Source organism: Telopea speciosissima, chromosome 6 (genome assembly GCF_018873765.1).
Source record: "Telopea speciosissima isolate NSW1024214 ecotype Mountain lineage chromosome 6, Tspe_v1, whole genome shotgun sequence".
NCBI classification, from domain to species: domain Eukaryota; kingdom Viridiplantae; phylum Streptophyta; class Magnoliopsida; order Proteales; family Proteaceae; genus Telopea; species Telopea speciosissima.
Window position 1 is genome coordinate 37,923,978 of NC_057921.1, and position 17,781 is coordinate 37,941,758.

Here is a 17,781-nt window from a genome sequence, read left to right on the forward strand (position 1 = left end):
AGTCCCAAGGGTGTACTTGTAATTTTGTTCTTTCCTCTTTTATTATAAATAGAACTTGGCTGTGATCCTTTGGGACACAAGTCATCATTCTCCCATTCTGTTTCACATCATGGTATCAGAGCGGGAATCAGTCTTGGGATCCTCGCACTAGTACCTATGCAGCCGCCGCCACCATCGTGACAACACAGCCGCACCACCACCGCCGCTGTGCGAGCCACTCCCCTTTTCATTTCTCTCACGATCTAGCTCACTGCCATCGCCTCTCCTTTCCTTGCGACTGCCACCAGTGCCTCTCTTTTCTCCAACGACTCACACCACCTCACCTTCGCGACCTCTTAGGCTCTTAGCATCGCCTCAAACCACCACCAACACCGCTACCAGCACCGCCTCACCCCACCGGCGTGACTTACCTCTCTCTCTCTCTCTCTCGACTTCTGTTTCTTTCGCAACTTTCCTCTCTCTCTCGTGTGTGCGAGTCTTCTCCTTCCTTTTCTCCTTCTAAAGCTCCCTTCCCTTCTCCTAGGGCCTTCTACATGAACTAATCCTTAGTAGTTCTCTTTTCCCCACTAAGGGTCCTTTTTTGTGCCTAGTTTGTTTTCTATGGCCTAGACCAGCAATCCTTTCTTGCTATTGCCTTTTCTCCCTGTGATGCTCCTTTACTACAGCCTTGTTTTCACCCTTACCTTGCTGTAGCGAGTGGTTGGGACTATTTTTTTGATCGGCCATAATGTCCGGCGAAAGCACCACCTCAACCAACATTGGATGAGTCGCAGTACCTCTAGCGAGTTTCCATCGTTCCCGGTTAGCTCTATCAAGCTGGATGGTGGCAACTACCTGATGTGGTCACACTCTTGTTGTCTCTCTATTGCTGCCCATGGTTTTACCGGATATCTTACAGGTGAAACTGTGAAGCCTACGACTGCTGGTCTTTGTTACAAAAATGGATTCTTGATGACTCTCTTGTCATGTCCTTCTTGATTAACTATATACAACCTTCGATTGCTCATGGCTATCTTCTCTTGGACTCATCTGAGAAGATCTGGAAGGCAGCCAAAGAAACCTGCTCTCAGATTGGAAACGCTGCACAGGTCTATGAGTTTAGGAAGAGAATTCATGGGACTACCCAGAAGGAGATGTCCTTGTCCCAGTATTACTCTGAGCTACGTAGCATGTAGCAGGAGCTTGATTTCTATGAGACCTTTCAGGCTACATGCTCTACTGATGCTGCCAACTTCAAGAAACGAGAAAATATGATCCGTGTTTATGATTTTCTGGCAGGATTGAATGTGGAGTATGATCATATTCGGTCTCAGGTTCTTAGTCAAGATCCATTCCCTTCCCTGGAGCAGTCTTACGCTCTTGTTCAGCTTGAGGAAAGCCGACGGACAGCCATGCTTCAGCTCATTTCTCAATAGAGATCAGCTCTCTACACTAGATCTGATTCTCAGTCCAAGGATGCTTTTATTCGCTCTACTAGCCGTCCTTTATCTTATTGAGATGGTCCTACTCGTGAACCGGTGAAATGTGAGTACCGTGGGAAGGAACGTCACACAAAGGAATACTGTTGGAAGTTACATGGGCGTCCCACCTCCACCGTACACGTGTACGTGGCCGGGACGTGGACGCGGTGCTTTTGATCCAGCAGATGCTCATCACACTGCAGTGACTTCTACACCTACCGAGGGCCACTTTTCACAAGATGAGATGCTCCTTCTCCACCGCATGATGTCTAGGTTGGACACCATCTCTTCACCAGCCCCATCTTTTGCTGCTTCTGTTGTTACTAATCCCCCCCCTTCTCGTGTGTTAGGTTCCCGATCTCCTTTGGATGTTCTCCAGTACCCGTCCTCTTTTATACTTCCTCCATGAGTCTTTGGTTGTATGTGTTTCGCCCGCGACCATCATCTTGCTAGCAAACTTGATCCTTGGGGGATACGGTGCATTTTTGTCAGCTTCTCTGCCACTCAGAAGGGCTGTAGATGCTACCATCCGCCTACTTCTTGTATGTTTGTCACTATGGATGTTGTGTTTCATGTGTCCGCTGCTAATTATTCCTCGGCACCCCTTCAGGGGGAGCCTTCTAGTGATGATGTACCACTGATTGTTCCTCTTGATAGTCTCTTCTTGTCTCTTCCTGAGTTGGATGTGCGCTCATCCACGAAGGGGGAGCCTCCTCCTATTGACAATGTACCAAGTACTAAACCATTGCAGGTGTTTACTCGTACTCGCTCTTGGTCTGGCAAAGATCCAGCCGATCGGACCACTGCTCAGCCGCTCTCCTCAGATCCAGGACCGCCCATCATCTCCCTTGAACTTGGTAGACTTCCTCCTTCCAGTGATGACTCTTTGAATTTGCCTATTGCTGTCCGTAAATGGAAGAAGAGTTGTACCCAACATCCCATTTCTTATGTTATGTCTTATGATTCCCTCTCACCTTCCTATCATGCGTTTGTTTCTTCCTTATCTTCTATTTCTATTCCCTACTTTTGGTAGGATGCAGTGGAAGATTCGAGATGGAAAGAGGCTATGATAGAGGAGATGAGAGCCCTTGGAAAGAATGATACATGGGACCTTGTCTCTCTTCCTTCAGGCAATGACCCGTGGGCTTCAAATGGGTATACGTAGTGAAACAAATGGGTGATGAAACAATGGATCGATATAAAGCCAGGCTAGTTGCAAAAGGGTTTACCCAAACATATGGGATTGACTACCAGGAGACTTTTGCACCAGTTGCAAAATTTAACACTGTTCGAGTTATTCTTTCATGTGCTATTAATTTGGGTTGGGAACTACAACAACTTGATGTTAAGAATGCCTTCCTCCATGGAGAACTTGAAGAGAAGGTATAGATGGAAGTTCCTCAACGATTCTCAAGTAAGGAAACTCAAGGGAAGGTGTGCAGACTGAAGTGTGCCTTGTATAGGCTGAAACAGTCCCCTAGAGCCTGGTTTAGGCGTTTTCATAAAGCTATGGTTATTGCTGGGTACACTCAAAGTAATGCAGATCACACCTTGCTCATTAAGCGGTTTGGTGGTCACATTACTGTTCTCATCGTTTATGCTGATTTCATCGTCTTTACTGGGAGTGATTCCGCTGAAATAAATAAATTGAAAAAGTATTTATGGCAGGAGTTGGAAATCAAAGACTTGGAGCAGTTGCAGTATTTCCTTGGGATTGAAATTGCTCGTTCTTCTAAGGGAATCTCTCTCTCAAAGGAATTATACTTTGTGTTAACAAAACAGGAATTTCGTGAATGGCTTGAATGATCAATGAGATCAGTCAAGCTCTCTATTTATAATAATAATAATAAAAGAGATTACAAAGGGAAATACTGTTCACGATACTATTCACGACACTGTTCACGTAAACAGTGTCATAGCCCAAATTACAATCCTACCCTTGTTCAAAAGTACATAAATAAAGCATAAATAAAAAACCCAAAATACCTTTATAATATCGTGAATGGCTTGAATGATCAATGAGATCAGTCAAGCTCTCTATTTATAATAATAATAATAAAAGAGATTACAAAGGGAAACACTGTTCACGATACTATTCACGACATTGTTCACGACACTGTTCACGTGAACAGTGTCACAGCCCAAATTACAATCCTACCCTTGTTCAAAAGTACATAAATAAAGCATAAATAAAAAACCCAAAATACCCTTATAATATCGGGTAACACATCTCAACACTCCCCCTCAAGTTGGGGCATAGATATCACACATGCCCAACTTGACTAGACTAGGATAAAACAACTTCCCACTCAACCCTTTGGTGAAGACATCAGCCAGTTGATCTCCGGACTTCACAAAAGGAATACAAATCTGCCCACTCTCTAACTTCTCCTCGATGAAGTGCCCGTCAATCTCCACATGTTTGGTACGGCCATGCTGCACTGGATTGTGGGCAATGCTAATTCTCGCTTTATTGTCACAAGACAACATCATTGGAAGATGAACAGAACCACGAATATCAAGGAGTAAACTCTGAAGCCACAGTAACTCACATATGCCCTGGGCCATAGCAAGGAATTCAGCTGCAGTACTAGATCTTGCCACAACATTTTGCTTTTTACTCCGCCATGTGACTAGATTTCCTCCAACAAAAGTACAATAGCCGGAGGTAGATTTCCTGTCAGGGTTACCACCCCAGTCAGCATCTGTGTAAGCCTCAATGCGAAGATGGTCATGAGGAGACAAAAGGATCCCCTTTCCTGGAGCTGACTTCAAGTAATGGAGAATACGAAGAACAGCAGTCATGTGAGTGGAATAAGGATCATGCATGAACTGGCTCACAAGACTCACAGTAATGGCAATATCTGGTCTAGTGTGGGAGAGATAAATTAGCTTGCCCACCAATCGTTGATATCTGCCCTTATCAACAGGTTCACCATCCTTCTCTTGCAGACGGGTAGTAGCTTCCAAGGGAGTGTCACAAGGATGACAACCAAGCAAACCAGTCTCTGATAGTAAATCTAGAACATACTTTCTCTAGGAGAGAAAGATGCCTTTTGGAGAACGGGCAACTTCAATCCCAAGAAAATATCTTAGTTGTCCTAGATCTTTTATGTCAAATTCCCGTCCCAAGAAAGCCTTCAGGTGAGAAACTTCATCTGTATCATTACCAGTCACAACTATGTCATCCACATAAACTATGAGAAGAGTGACCTTTTCTCCCTTTCGCTTGATGAACAGAGTGTGATCAGCATGACTCTGTTTGTATCCACAGGAGACCATGGCTTTATGAAACCTACCAAACCATGCCCGTGGAGATTGCTTCAACTCATAGAGTGCCCTTTTAAGCCTATAAACTTTCCCATGGGTCTTGTCAGAGGAAAAACCTGGAGGAACATCCATATAAACCTCCTCTTCCAACTCCCCATGAAGAAATGCATTTTGTACATCCAACTGCTGTAGGTCCCAGCCAAAGTCGACAGCACAAGACAGTAAGACCCGGACAGTGTTCAACTTTGCAACAGGGGCAAATGTCTCCTGGTAGTCGATCCCATAAGTCTGAGTGAAGCCTCTGGCCATAAGCCTGGCTTTATATCTATCCACTGTTCCATCTGGCTTCTGCTTGACAACAAATACCCATTTGCACCCGACAGGTTTCTTACCCGAAGGAAGAACAACTAGCTCCCATGTCTCATTTTTAAGTAAGGCTGTCATTTCTTCCATCATGGTTGCTTTCCACCTTGGATCTGCAATCGCCTCCTGCCATTTCTGAGGAATAGAAACAGAGGAAAGAGAAGAAACAAATGCACGATATGAAGGAGATAAAGCATCACAGGAAACAACATTGGAGATGGGGTGTTGGGTGCATGACCTAACGCCTTTACGAACAGCGATAGGTAAGTCAAGGGAAGGATCCTTACCAGATGATGTAGTAGGGTCTGGATCTGGAACAAGTGCAGACGATTGTGGAGGTGGTATGGTGGTGGTGGTAGTCTCAACTTGTCCTGTGCGCTCCCGGGTATATACCTTATCAACAGGGATTTGACTGACTGGTCTACGCTCCCCCTGAATAGGAACCACTATAGGAGCTGAAGTTATAGAGGGCTCCCCCTGAATAGAAGCCGGAAGAATAGCAGACACATCTTCCAAACCCTGATCCTGCTCCCCCTGAAGAGGTGTCTGGGAATAATATGACAAGGACTCATGGAAGACAATATCCATGAAGACAAAAGTACGACGAGAAGGTGGATGGTAACACTTGTATCCTTTCTGGGTCGCAGAATAACCCAGAAAAATACACCGAATGCTCCGTGGAGCAAATTTCCCATGAGGATGATGATTGCGGACATAGCCAACACAACCAAAAACTTTGGGGGGAACCACAAAGGAGGAGGAACCCTGGAGGAGATCAACGGGGGAACGACCATCAAGGACACGGGTAGGCACACGGTTGATGAGATTAGCAGCGGTAAGAATGGCATCACCCCAGTAGTGAGAAGGAAACCCGCTGCAAACATAATGGCCCGGGCTACCTCAAGGAGATGTCTATTTTTCCTTTCAAGAACCCCATTCTCGGGTGTGTGTCAACACACTGTCCGATGGACAATACCATGTGCAGCCAAATAAAGTTGGAACCGACCCTCCATGTACTCTCTCGCCATTATTACTGCGTAAAATGCACAAGGTGGCATTGAATTGGGTCTGAACCATACGATGAAATAACTGAAAACAGCGGAAGACCTCACTTTTATGGCTCATCATGTACACCCAAGTGGCACGAGTATAACAATCAATAAACAAGACAAACCATCGATGACCAGAAAGGGAAGTACAACGGGCAGGGCCCTACACATCAGAATGAACCAAAGCAAAAGGAAACTCACTTCTGTTATTTAATGAAGAATAACTGGAACGAGTCTATTTGGCCAAAACACAAGCCTCACATAAAAACTCATTCCTATTACAATGCTTAATCAAGCTCGGAAACAAAAGAGACAAAGTACTAAGGGATGGATGACCAAGTCGGCAGTGCCAGAGATGAAGGTCAGGGGATGAGGTGGACTGTAAATGATGAGCTGTAGAGGAAGCTGAATGCAAAGTAGAAGGCTGACCCGGGTCAAGTAAGTAGAGACCACCCTGCATCTTACCACCCCCAATCGTACGCCCCGCCCCGTCTCCAGATCCTGTATGACACAATGAGAAGGGAAAAAAGTTAGTTTGCAGTTCAGATCTCTAGTTAGACTACTAATAGAGAGAAGGTTAGTAGAAAAGGACGGAACATGCAAAACAGATTTTAATGAAAGGGTAAGAGAGCAGCGTATAGAACCCTTCCCATTAATAGGAGAAAGGGAACCATTAGCTACTCGAACACTGTCTTTGGCAGAAGATGGAGAATAAAGATGAAATACATGGGAGGAGCCAGTCATGTGGTCAGTGGCACTGGAATCTATAATCCAAGGATTGGATACAGCCGATGCACACAAACTACTGACTGGAGTACCTGAGGCAAAATTAGAACCAGGAGGGGCAGCAGGTGTAGATGCCGTAACGGAGGCAACGGAAGAGGCTTGTAGCATGCGACGGAAAGCTAGGAGCTCATCCTGAGTAAGCCCAATGTCAGATGAAGGGGCAGCAGCAGCAGGAGTAGGAGAATCAGCCATATGAGCCTTGGGCTTAAACTTCCCACGGGCTTTCTTTTCCTCAAAATCAGCAGGCTTCCCATGGAGCTTCCAGCATTGAGCCTTAGTATGATAGAGGCTGTTGCAGTGTTCACACTTGACAGGACCATTAGGGACAGCAGTACCACCATCAGTAGTGGTAAGAGAAGGAGTACTGGAAGCAACTTGCAAGGCGGAGCGATCAACAGTAGAGGAATGCAACATAACAGCCTGACGAGATTCCTCATTATGAACCAAGGCAAAGACCTGTTCTAGAGATGGAAAAGGAGACTGCCCAAGTACTTGCACCCGAATAGGATCAAACTCCATATTTAGTCTAGCCAAAAAATCATAGACACGTATTTTGTCAACGTGTTTGCGATAGGCAGCAGATCGTAGTGATGAGAGGGCCTGATAGTCGGAGTAATGATCCAATTGCTGCCACATGTTCTTGAGGGCAGCATAGTATTTGGAGACAAAGAGCTCCTGTTGGGTAGTGGCATTAGCCTTCTTTCTAATCTCATAGACCTGTGCATCATTCCCCGTGCGACCATAAGTCTCTTTGGCACCATTCCAGATAGTATGGGCAGTGTCCAATGGAAGAAAATTGTCTGAGATATCCCCTTGCATAGAATGGATCAAGTAGGACATCACCATCGCATCATTCGATAACCACTTGTTGAGCTGAGAACCCTCTTCCACTGGTTTAGTTGTTGTCCCAAGAAGATGGCCAGTGAGGCCACGGCCGCCATCGTCAAATAGGTAGACCAAGACCACTTCAGGTAGTTGGAGCCATCAAGTTTGATTGGGGCAGCAAGGGGAAGAAAATCAGTCCGGGGCTGGCCATCAATGCCAGAAGAGGCCGAAGAAGAATCTGAACCAGTCATTGCAGCAGGTAACCAATCTTCAATGAAGCAGCAAACAGCCAAAAAATATCCAAAAAAATTCTGGAATCGACCCCCAATAGAAAAGGGCTGTATTGGAGCAAAAAATCTCAGATATGTAGGCTGGGAATGATGTCGAATGAAGGCAAGCAAGGGTGCCAATCAGATGCAGCAGAACCAAGCAGCCCAACCCCAAGATCGATTAATGTCAAGGTTTTGAAAAAAACCCTGAGAAGAGAGATCGATAAGGGGCTGGGGTCTTCAACCAATCTGATGAAGTGAATAGGGGCTGAGAACAATATCAAATAAAGATCCCACAATAGAAGATGCAGCCGAAACAGATCTAGAGGCCTGATCTCCAAAAAAAATAGGAATCTTCAAATCGCAGACAGTGCTTCAGCTCCACTTGATCCAAAAAAGAGGCATAAAAAAGGAGGTATATTGGGGCAGCAGCTAGATCATTACGATCACCTCAGTAGTGCTGCCCTAATGGGAGAAGAAGAACCAAAAGAAAGGAGAAAAGAAGAAGGGAAGAAGCTCGATGGAGGGAAGGAGAAAAAAATCGAAGGGAGGGAGGTGGGCTTTGAAAACCTAGATCAGAGTGTATTTGGCTCTGATGCCATGTTAACAAAACAGGAATTTCGTGAATGGCTTGAATGATCAATGAGATTAGTCAAGCTCTCTATTTATAATAATAATAATAAAAGAGATTACAAAGGGCAACACTGTTCACGACACTGTTCACGAGAACAGTGTCACAGCCCAAATTACAATCCTACCCTTGTTCAAAAGTACATAAATAAAGCATAAATAAAAAACCCAAAATACCCTTATAATATCGGGTAACACATCTCAACACTTTGGATCTCCTATCTGAGACTGAGATGCTTGGCTGTTGCCCTGTTGATACTCCTCTTGAAGCAAACACATTTGTAGGGCAAAGATGGTGAGCCAGTTGACAAAAGAGGCTATCAGCGACTGGTGGGAAGATTGAAATATCTCTTTCATACTCGACCAGATATTGCTCATGCTGTGAGTCTAGTGAGTCAGTAAATGCATGACCCATACTCAACTCACTTGGATTTTGTGTATCGTATTCTGAAGTACCTGAATTCAGCACCACGAAAAGGGGTTCTTTTTTCTCCTCATAGTCACATGCGTATAGAGGCCTTCACTGATGGCAACCATGCAGGCTCTCTTGATGATCGAAGTTCCACATCTGGCTATTGTACCTTTGTAGGAGGTAACCTTGTGGCTTAAGCGTCTTCTTCATGATCTTTGTGTTAGTACCAGCTCTCCCATGACATTGTACTGTGATAGCAAATCTGCTATTAGTATTGCCCACAATCTTGTTTGGCATGATAGGACGAAGCACGTGGAGATAGACCGCCATTTCATCAAGGAGAAACTGGATCAAGGAGTTATATGTGTTCCCTTTGTTCAATCTGGTGATCAACTGCCGATATCTTCACCAAAGGGCTTAGGAGTAAGGTGTTTCATTCTATTGTGTACAAGTTGGGCATGTGTGAGATATATACACCAATTTGAGGGGGAGTGTTGTAATTTGGGTATTCTTGTAACTTTCCTCTTTTATTATAAATAGAACTTGACTGTGATCCCTTGGGACACAAGTCATCATTCATTCTGTTTAGCAGCCAAATATTCTTTTGGCCAACTGGACTTCTCTTGTTTGGTAGGCCCATGTCTTACCAGTTATGAGACACAGGAGAGACACCTAACTGCCCACTGGGGGTTTACTTTCATTTTTAAAACCCTTCAGATTTTAGCAAGATGACAGCATTGACTCTGATAACATCACTCCTCTCGTCACTTCTTTCTACCAATGCATCCGCTCTCTTGCACCACCAGCCACCGACCATTGCTACTCCCTTTGCAATCTTCTCCATTACCATCACGGTCTCCCTGCAATGTGAACTGGGTATTCTGGGCCTCCAGCTGGGGCATTGTTTGGTCTTGGTAAATGTCTTTTAAACCCTCCCTCATGTCTCCTGGCACCAAATGCTCCCCAGTCTATCACTAGCAATTTTTTTGGTGATTTAGATCTTGATTTTAGTTTGACATTTTCTTGTGTATCAGGTTACTGAAGAGTGCATGGAAAGGGCCATAGCTGTATGCAAGGATGGTGCTAGCTTTAAAAAAATTGGAAAGAGGATAAGGTCCATTGCTTATGTTCATTATATGTTAGATGGATTATTTTCTCATTAATTGGAAGACTATCAACGATAACTAACAAGGAATTTTAATGCACTCTAGCAACGTAGAGAACTAAAATTTAATTTGACTATCTCTTTGGATGTGTAATGTGTTTACCCTATAGTATGGTCTCTATGTTGCATGTCTAATTGTATCTTACTCTGTCTTGAAGCATTTAGGCATTCAGTCATTTATGTAACATGATAAGAAGTTAATATTTTCAACTATGCACTTCACCTACTGTGTTCATATTTTGGTTGATGCGCTAGCTTTCAGGAGTAAATCAGGCAGAATTTTTCTAACATCATCCCTTTTTATTTATCCGTAACTATAGGATCTATTGGTGTTTATTTGTACATAATTTGATTGATAGTATCTTTTCTATGGGTAGCAAATCATTATGAACCGAATAGAACCATTTTTTCCTTTATCTTTTGTTGGTAGTTATGCTTCTCATGGATGTTTGTCTAACTGTCGACTTGAGATTAATAAACTATATATTTATTAAATTTCGCAGGCAAATAACTGCATATATCAGCTGAATATGTATGTGTTGTTCCCAGGGTGACGTTGAGAGGTGGGGGTGAATCAGGGTCACAAAATTTTCTCCCAAATTTTGCTCCCACAACTATTCCCCAAGTCACATTGATGATCCCCAAGATAATGGCACTCACTACACACGCACTGGCACTTACTCAAACTTGCTGCCAAGAACTGATGCTGCCTTGAGCTGATATTCTAGCACTGTCCCACTAGCAACCATTTTGTTTGTAACACTCCCCTCATTAACAATAAATTACTGTAGCTATCCCGGCATAAACACAAGCAACTGTAACTAGTTGGGGCACTCCCAATTTTATTAGTTGGCACACACACATAGTCGTGTAACACACCTTTCCTCTCAGCCACAGACAGACATACAATTTTGTTGAGGTGGTTCGTGCACGTACAACGACAAAAGAAACCACTAAACATCTGAAAAATTATTATGTTGAATCTATGCCAATTCATGTCACAATGGTTGATGAGGATAAAGGGAACATTAATTTAGCATTGTTGCGGACTTGCAGTGTGATATATGTGATAGTAGCTAGACATTAATTTGATCTTGCTATATACTGTGTCTTGGCCAAAATCTCCTCCTTTCTTTTTTCATTATGTTGCTTCTACCGAGAGGTTTAATTGTCTTTGCGCTTTTCATTTGACATAGTATTTGTTATTTTTTTTGGTATGAATTTAACATAGTATTTGGATCCAAATATCAGTGAGCATGCTGAAAAATTTGGCTTTGGAGTGGTGGATCGTTTTGTCGGGCATGGTGTAGGAACTGTATTTCACTCTGAACCAATTATATTGCATTACCGTAAGTGACCGGTTGAGTTTCAATTCTTTCACATTGGCAAACTCCATTGTATTTTTCTGAAAATTGAGTTTTTTAGTGGTTTAGAAATCTTTGAGATAGAATTACATAAAATAACTATTTACTATTAGATAAACTAAAAGAAAAAAGCAAAGATATTGACATGTAAGAAAAAGAAGTCCTCCGGCTAAAAGGACTGTAAATGCCATATTTATACGTGCATTTTTATTAATTACACCAAATGTTTTATTATTATGAGATAAATAAATAGAAGTGAAAAATATGATGCAGAACAAAAACTATTAGGGTCATATCTGCCCCCCTCTTTTTTTTCTTTTCCTTTTTGCCTTTTTCTTTTGCTGGGGCCTCACTTGGGATATGTCTTGGTGTTGATGTTTATGTCATTAAGTAGGTTTGTTAAGTGGTATATGTGGTTACTGGTTAAGAGGGTTCTATTATACATTGAGTGGGTTCATATCTATTTGTAGTCAGAGTTGTTTTCTGTTACAATGGCTTTGGCCCAGCTCTGACTAAGGGCCTGAAAAGTTCAACCCTGTCCCGCCCTCAAGGTCGGGCCCGGCTAACCCTTATCGGCACCGACAGTTCAACCCTGCCCTGCCGTCAAGGTCGGGCCGGGCTAACCTTAGGCATGAGGAGTATTGATTTGGGCCTTCTAAACAAGCCGCCAGATTTGTTTATTGATTGGAACTCGCTAACTCAAATAAAGGATTTACCAATTACAGATGAAAAAATATTGGCACTCATACATTTGCTAAAGATCTACGCACCTCATTCCCCCCCTCGGGACTAGAAATATGTATAGAACATCATAGGCTTTGAGATATCATATCAGAATTCAATAAGAACAATTGAAATTGAAATTAAAAGCCATTGGACAGTGGACACCCATGATGTAGTTCCTTGTCCATCTTAGTCTTCAGCATGTGGAAGATGAAATATGAATTTCTGGTCCAACTCTTTCAGGGAGGGGGGAAGGGAGATGCAGGGTCTGAGCCAGACCGGGGAGAAGAAGAAGAAGAAGAAGAAGAGGGTCGGGCTGGGCTGGCCCGGGCTCGGCCCGGCCCTTCCCTGACTCAAGGCCAGAAATTCGCGGCCCTGACCTGTCCTCAGGGCCAGGGTATCTCAGCCCAGGCCCTGTTCGGGTTCAGGGCGGGCTCGGCCCGACAGGGCCAAACTTGCCCCCCTATCAAAGACATTTCCCAAAAGAAGGAAAATATACATCAATTCATGGGACTACCAAGTCTTGATTATTTGCTTGCAAAAATGATTAGTTTCATTGTTGGTCCTTTGATTTCCATTTTGCTCTGTCTAACCAGTGAGTGAGTTAGGTATTTATTAACCAAAAATAATTCTCTCTAACTCATTGGCCCTTGACCTTGAGAACCTCTTCTGTGTTGGTTGGAATGATCCACACCAGGTGGAATTAATTTAAAAGAAAAATAGAGTTACTGAGTTGTCATACAATGTATAAGCTAAGGTGGATGCTTTCCTCCACAATTTATGCTTCTATTCAGAAGCTCCATCATCCACTGCCAAAGCTCTCTACAAGATATACTCTCTCTACAAAACCGTTCAGTTTTGGCAGAATTAGATTTTTCTTAACATTTGTTAGCTGTGAGGACCCTCCATGACATTTCAGTATCCAATCCGAAGAGTTTAGTAAAATGGAATGGAGAAGGAACACTAATTGTTGGTTCTGTATTCACATCCTTGAGCCACTACCTATCTGCACCTATAAAGGCTTCTCGAGACTATTGGAGGGTTGTGTAATTCTAATCCCAAAATTTTTTTATATTCAGTTACTAAAAATCTCAATTTAGAAATGTTTTCTTACTAGCTTGTATGAACAGGGGGAAGTAAGAAATCTATACTAAACCGTTATGACGACATTGATCCAAATCTTAATATCTCTCTTATCTAAGTTGATTCTAAAACATCAGAAAGTTATTTACTTAGGTGGCTCTATAAATTTATTTACATGCTCCCTCGTACTCTTTTTTCTCAATTTTAAGGATAGGAAGAAAACAAGAAGGCGAAAACTAAGTTCAAAATTAAAAAGGAAAGGAATTGTAGGAGAAAACTGGCTTAATGAAGCTATAATGATTAATGTAATGGTTCTTGCGCAGATTTAAGAATGCAGGAACATTCACTGAGAATCTAGTAAAATAGCAAATACAGCTTAGGTGATTGTTAGTTTAACCAAAATGATAGCATGTGAATTATATGACTTACATACCCATGCTGTAAATTTGGGTCTGGATTTTACCTGCATTGGCTAGTAGATAAATTCTATTGGTTAGTACATGGTATGCAATTTGTATCTTTTAGTCGTGGTATTCATGTGAAATGACATTTCTTCTTGTTGAACAGGCAATGACAAACCTGGTTGTATGGTTGAGGGTCAAACATTTACCATTGGTGAGTACATGATTTTCTATGTCCAATAATATGGAAATATTTATGTTTGTATATTACTTTGGCATTTTTTATCCTTAAAATAATCACTAGAAACTTGTTACTAATGGTTTTGACCTATAAAGAAAGAAAAGAGGATTCAGAAGAGAGGAAGAAAAGGTTTGGAGAAGAGCGAATAGAGAGTGAGAGAGAAAAATTTCCCACCATATTGCACTAGTCTTATGCATAGTTGTCAAGGCGGCAAGGCGACCCAAGATGGTGGAGGCGTGTCTAAGCGCTTAGGGGACAAGGTGCCCGCCTAGGCAACATCAAGGGGCCCAAGTGTTATTTTTTATTTCCCCTCATTTCTAACATTATTTAGTATGCTACAATAGGTGCCTTATATCATCAAAAATCAACATTAAACCACATCAAGTCATCAAAAATCAATATTAAGCTACATCAAGTCATCAAAAATCAACATTGAAATAGAAGACAACAGAATTGAAGATGCAAGCTATTGGAAGTTTGAAACAATCAAAACATACATTTGGTTTATATGTTCTTGGAATTGGTCATTTTCAGGCATACCTAGTCTTTGGTTTATACTGTCGTTAGAAAATATGATCTTATCAATAAGTAATTAACCTGCTATCGATTTAGAGAAATATTTTTGTTCTCTAAGAAATTTGATTGATCAAATGATATTATTTTTACATGAGACTTTTTGTATTAGGTAGAACACAAAACCAGCTTTCCAACAAATCCAAGATTGCTTACACCGGACAAAATACCTCTAATAGGTTTTTTTTTTTTTGGGTGAATAAGAAATTCATTACCAAAGAGGAAAAAATATACAGGGCCCCTAAAGGGGAGCAACAAAACAAAGAATCAGGAACCTAATCCTCACAAGGGAGGGCTGGAACCAACAAGAGAGACAGAAGAGAGGCCCCAGGAGACAACAATGAGTTTGTTCCTTGGGGTATCAAGACATGAAGGAGGAACAGACGATAATTTCGCCTTAATTTCAAAGGAAATAGAATCCCAAATCTGCTGATAAGACCTCGAGTTGGTGATCCATTTCCTGATATTACGTTCCATCCAAATGTGATTTAGAGTAGCACAAAAAGCGAACTTTCCAACCGTGTCGCAAATAGAGGACCCTGCAAAAGTCATGTCGATCCAGATCCATTCGCGGGAGAAGGGAAGAATTCTTCTAGGGGCCGGCCAGCATTTAGCCAAGATGCCTTTCCAAATTCCTTTCGCAGTAGGGCACTTAAAGAAGAGATGATCAGAGTCTTCCACACAGTTCTAGCAGAGACAACAAGAGGTCGAAACTGGGATATGCCGGTGATGGAGGAAAGCTAGGGTTGGGAGACATTTGGAGAAGATCCTCCAAGCGGTAGGCAATGCCGAGGGATATGATGCTTGAACCAAAGAAGCTTTCTCCATGGAGCTAATTGACCTTTTTGACGAATAAGATCCCAAGCTGATTTGGAGGAGAAAGAGTTTGAATTGCTTGCCAACCAAGTGACACAGTCGCCTCGACCCCAGAGTCTTCTGGAAATGGAGGGAAGCTCGTTCCAGAAGTGAGTAAGCTCCGGAGAGGAGGCAGGAGGAGGGGGCCAACCACCATGCTGGTCGAGGATGTCTGCTACCAAGGAGAGCCTGTGAAGACCAGAAGCATAAATGATTCTCGGAGTTATCAAGTGGATGAGGATCCCCTGCGGGTGCCAGTGATCAAGCCAGAGATAGGATGACAAGCCATCTCCAATCTGAGAGTGAATATTGTGAAGAACTAGATGGCGGGAGTCTAAGATCTTGTGCTAGACCTAAGAAGAATCTGAGGAAGTTGAAGCCGTCCAGATGGAGTCCTGCTGAAGAGGGCCCGAGTAAATCCAGTCAACCCAGATGCTTTTCTGCTTAGAGGCAATCTTCCAAATGAGCTTGATGATACCAGTATATTCACTTCTTTGATTCTTCTAATGCCCAAGCCACCCGCCTTCTTTGAAAGACACACAGCAGCCCAGCTAATAGGGTGGAGGAACCTTCAAGAATCATTGCCCTTCCAGAGGAAGGAGGCCAGAAGAATTTCCAAGGACTTGATAGTAGCTTGAGGAAGCCCAAAGCAGCTAGACCAGTAGATATAGGAAGATTCCAAAACTGATCTAATAAGGACCAATCTGCCTGCATAAGAGAGAAGTCTACCTTTCCACAGCTGAAGTCTTTTGCGGATGATATCAAGCATCGGGGAACAGTGGTGAGCGGAAAGCCAAGCAGGAATTAAAGGGAGCCCCAAATACTTGACAGGAAGATGCCCCTCTTGAAAACCAGATTTGTCAATGAAAACCACCTTGTCCAAATCCGAAACCCCAACAAAGAACATCAGAGACTTTGAAGGGTTGATGCGGAGTCCTGATAGCTCGTGAAAGTGCTAGAGACAGAGCAAAGTTGAATCCAGAGAAGCAATGGAAGCCTTTGAGAAAATCATCAGGTCGTCAGCAAACGCCAAATGTGTTAGCTTGAGAGCTTTACACTTGGGCAAAGGAGAAATGAAGTGCTGATCAGTACTAATTTGAATTTTCCTGGAGAGGACTTCCACAGCCAAGGTGAACAAGTAAGGGGATAGAGGGCAGCATTGATGAATCCCCACAGAAGCATCAAAATACCTTGCCGGGCTGCCATTGACTAAAATTGAGAACCTTGGGGAGGAGATACAAGCCTGAATCCAGTTGACAAAGATAGTTGAAAATTCCATTAAGGTCATAACTTGCCTGATGAAATCCCACCTAAGAGAATCAAAAGCCTTATGGATGTCAATCTTCAGGAGAATAGCAGGAGAGTGATTTTTCCTATTAAACCCTCTGACAGTGTCATGGCAAAGAAGAATGTTGTCCGAGATGTTTCTACCAGGGATGAAGGCAGATTGGTTGTCGCTGACAAGAAGATCCACTACACTTTTAAGCCTCCGAGCTAGAATCTTGGCAATGAATTTGTAGAGCAAATTGCAAAGAGCAATGGACCTGAAGTCATTCATAGTGGCTGCTCCCTCCTTTTTGGGGATAAGGCATAGGAAAGTGTGATTGATGCCCTTGACCTGATTAGGATTAAAGAAGAAACTTTTAATAGCTGCAATAAGGTCTTGCTTGATGATGTCCCAAGTAGCTAAGAAAAAGCCCATACTAAACCCATCCGGACCCGGAGCACCCGACACCTTGAGGGAATGGATGGCTGCCACTATTTCATCTTCTTTGGGAGTCGAGCTCAAAGAATCAAACGAAGCCAAGGAAATGAACTTGTTGAGCAAATCATTCAGGATAGGAGTAGAGACCAACTGAGGGCAGCTAAAGAGACCCATAAAGTGCTGAACTGCCAAGTGCTTTATATCTTTAACTGTTGTAGCAGTAGAACCATCTTGAGCTGTGAGTTTAACAATTGAGTTGTAATTGACCCTGGCTTTCAAAGAACGATGAAAGTAAGCAGTATTGGAGTCTCCCAGGTCTAACCACTTGGTTCTGGACTTCTGCTTGAGAAAACTTTCTTCACGAGCAAGCAAGGAGGAGAGCTCAGCTGAAATCTCTTTTTCCTCAGTAGCTAAGGCAGTGTTGAAGTGATCAGCCTGCAACCGAAGCCGAATAGAGGCCAGCTTTGCCTTACAATCTATAACCTGCTGGGGAATGTTACCAAAAGTGTTGGTATTCCAATCTTTAAGGGCTACTTTGACATTTCTAAGCTTTTTGGATAGAGCAATAAGGGGAGTGGTGAAAGCAAAGACAGGTTTGGTCCAAGCT

General features: G+C 42.8%; 1 protein-coding gene across 2 annotated transcripts in view; it reads left to right on the forward strand.

Annotated features, from left to right (window-relative positions):
• Positions 1-17,781, forward strand: part of LOC122664292 (methionine aminopeptidase 1B, chloroplastic) — a 90,949-nt gene that overhangs the window by 32,950 nt on the left and 40,218 nt on the right. Inside the window, exons 7-9 of one of the 2 annotated variants that reach the window (XM_043860047.1) lie at positions 10,099-10,178; positions 11,481-11,578; positions 13,967-14,014. In XM_043860047.1, the coding sequence (XP_043715982.1) occupies positions 10,099-10,178; positions 11,481-11,578; positions 13,967-14,014 (226 nt within the window). The remainder of the gene's footprint in view (positions 1-10,098; positions 10,179-11,480; positions 11,579-13,966; positions 14,015-17,781) is intronic. The other variant, XM_043860048.1, reaches the window with a different exon arrangement.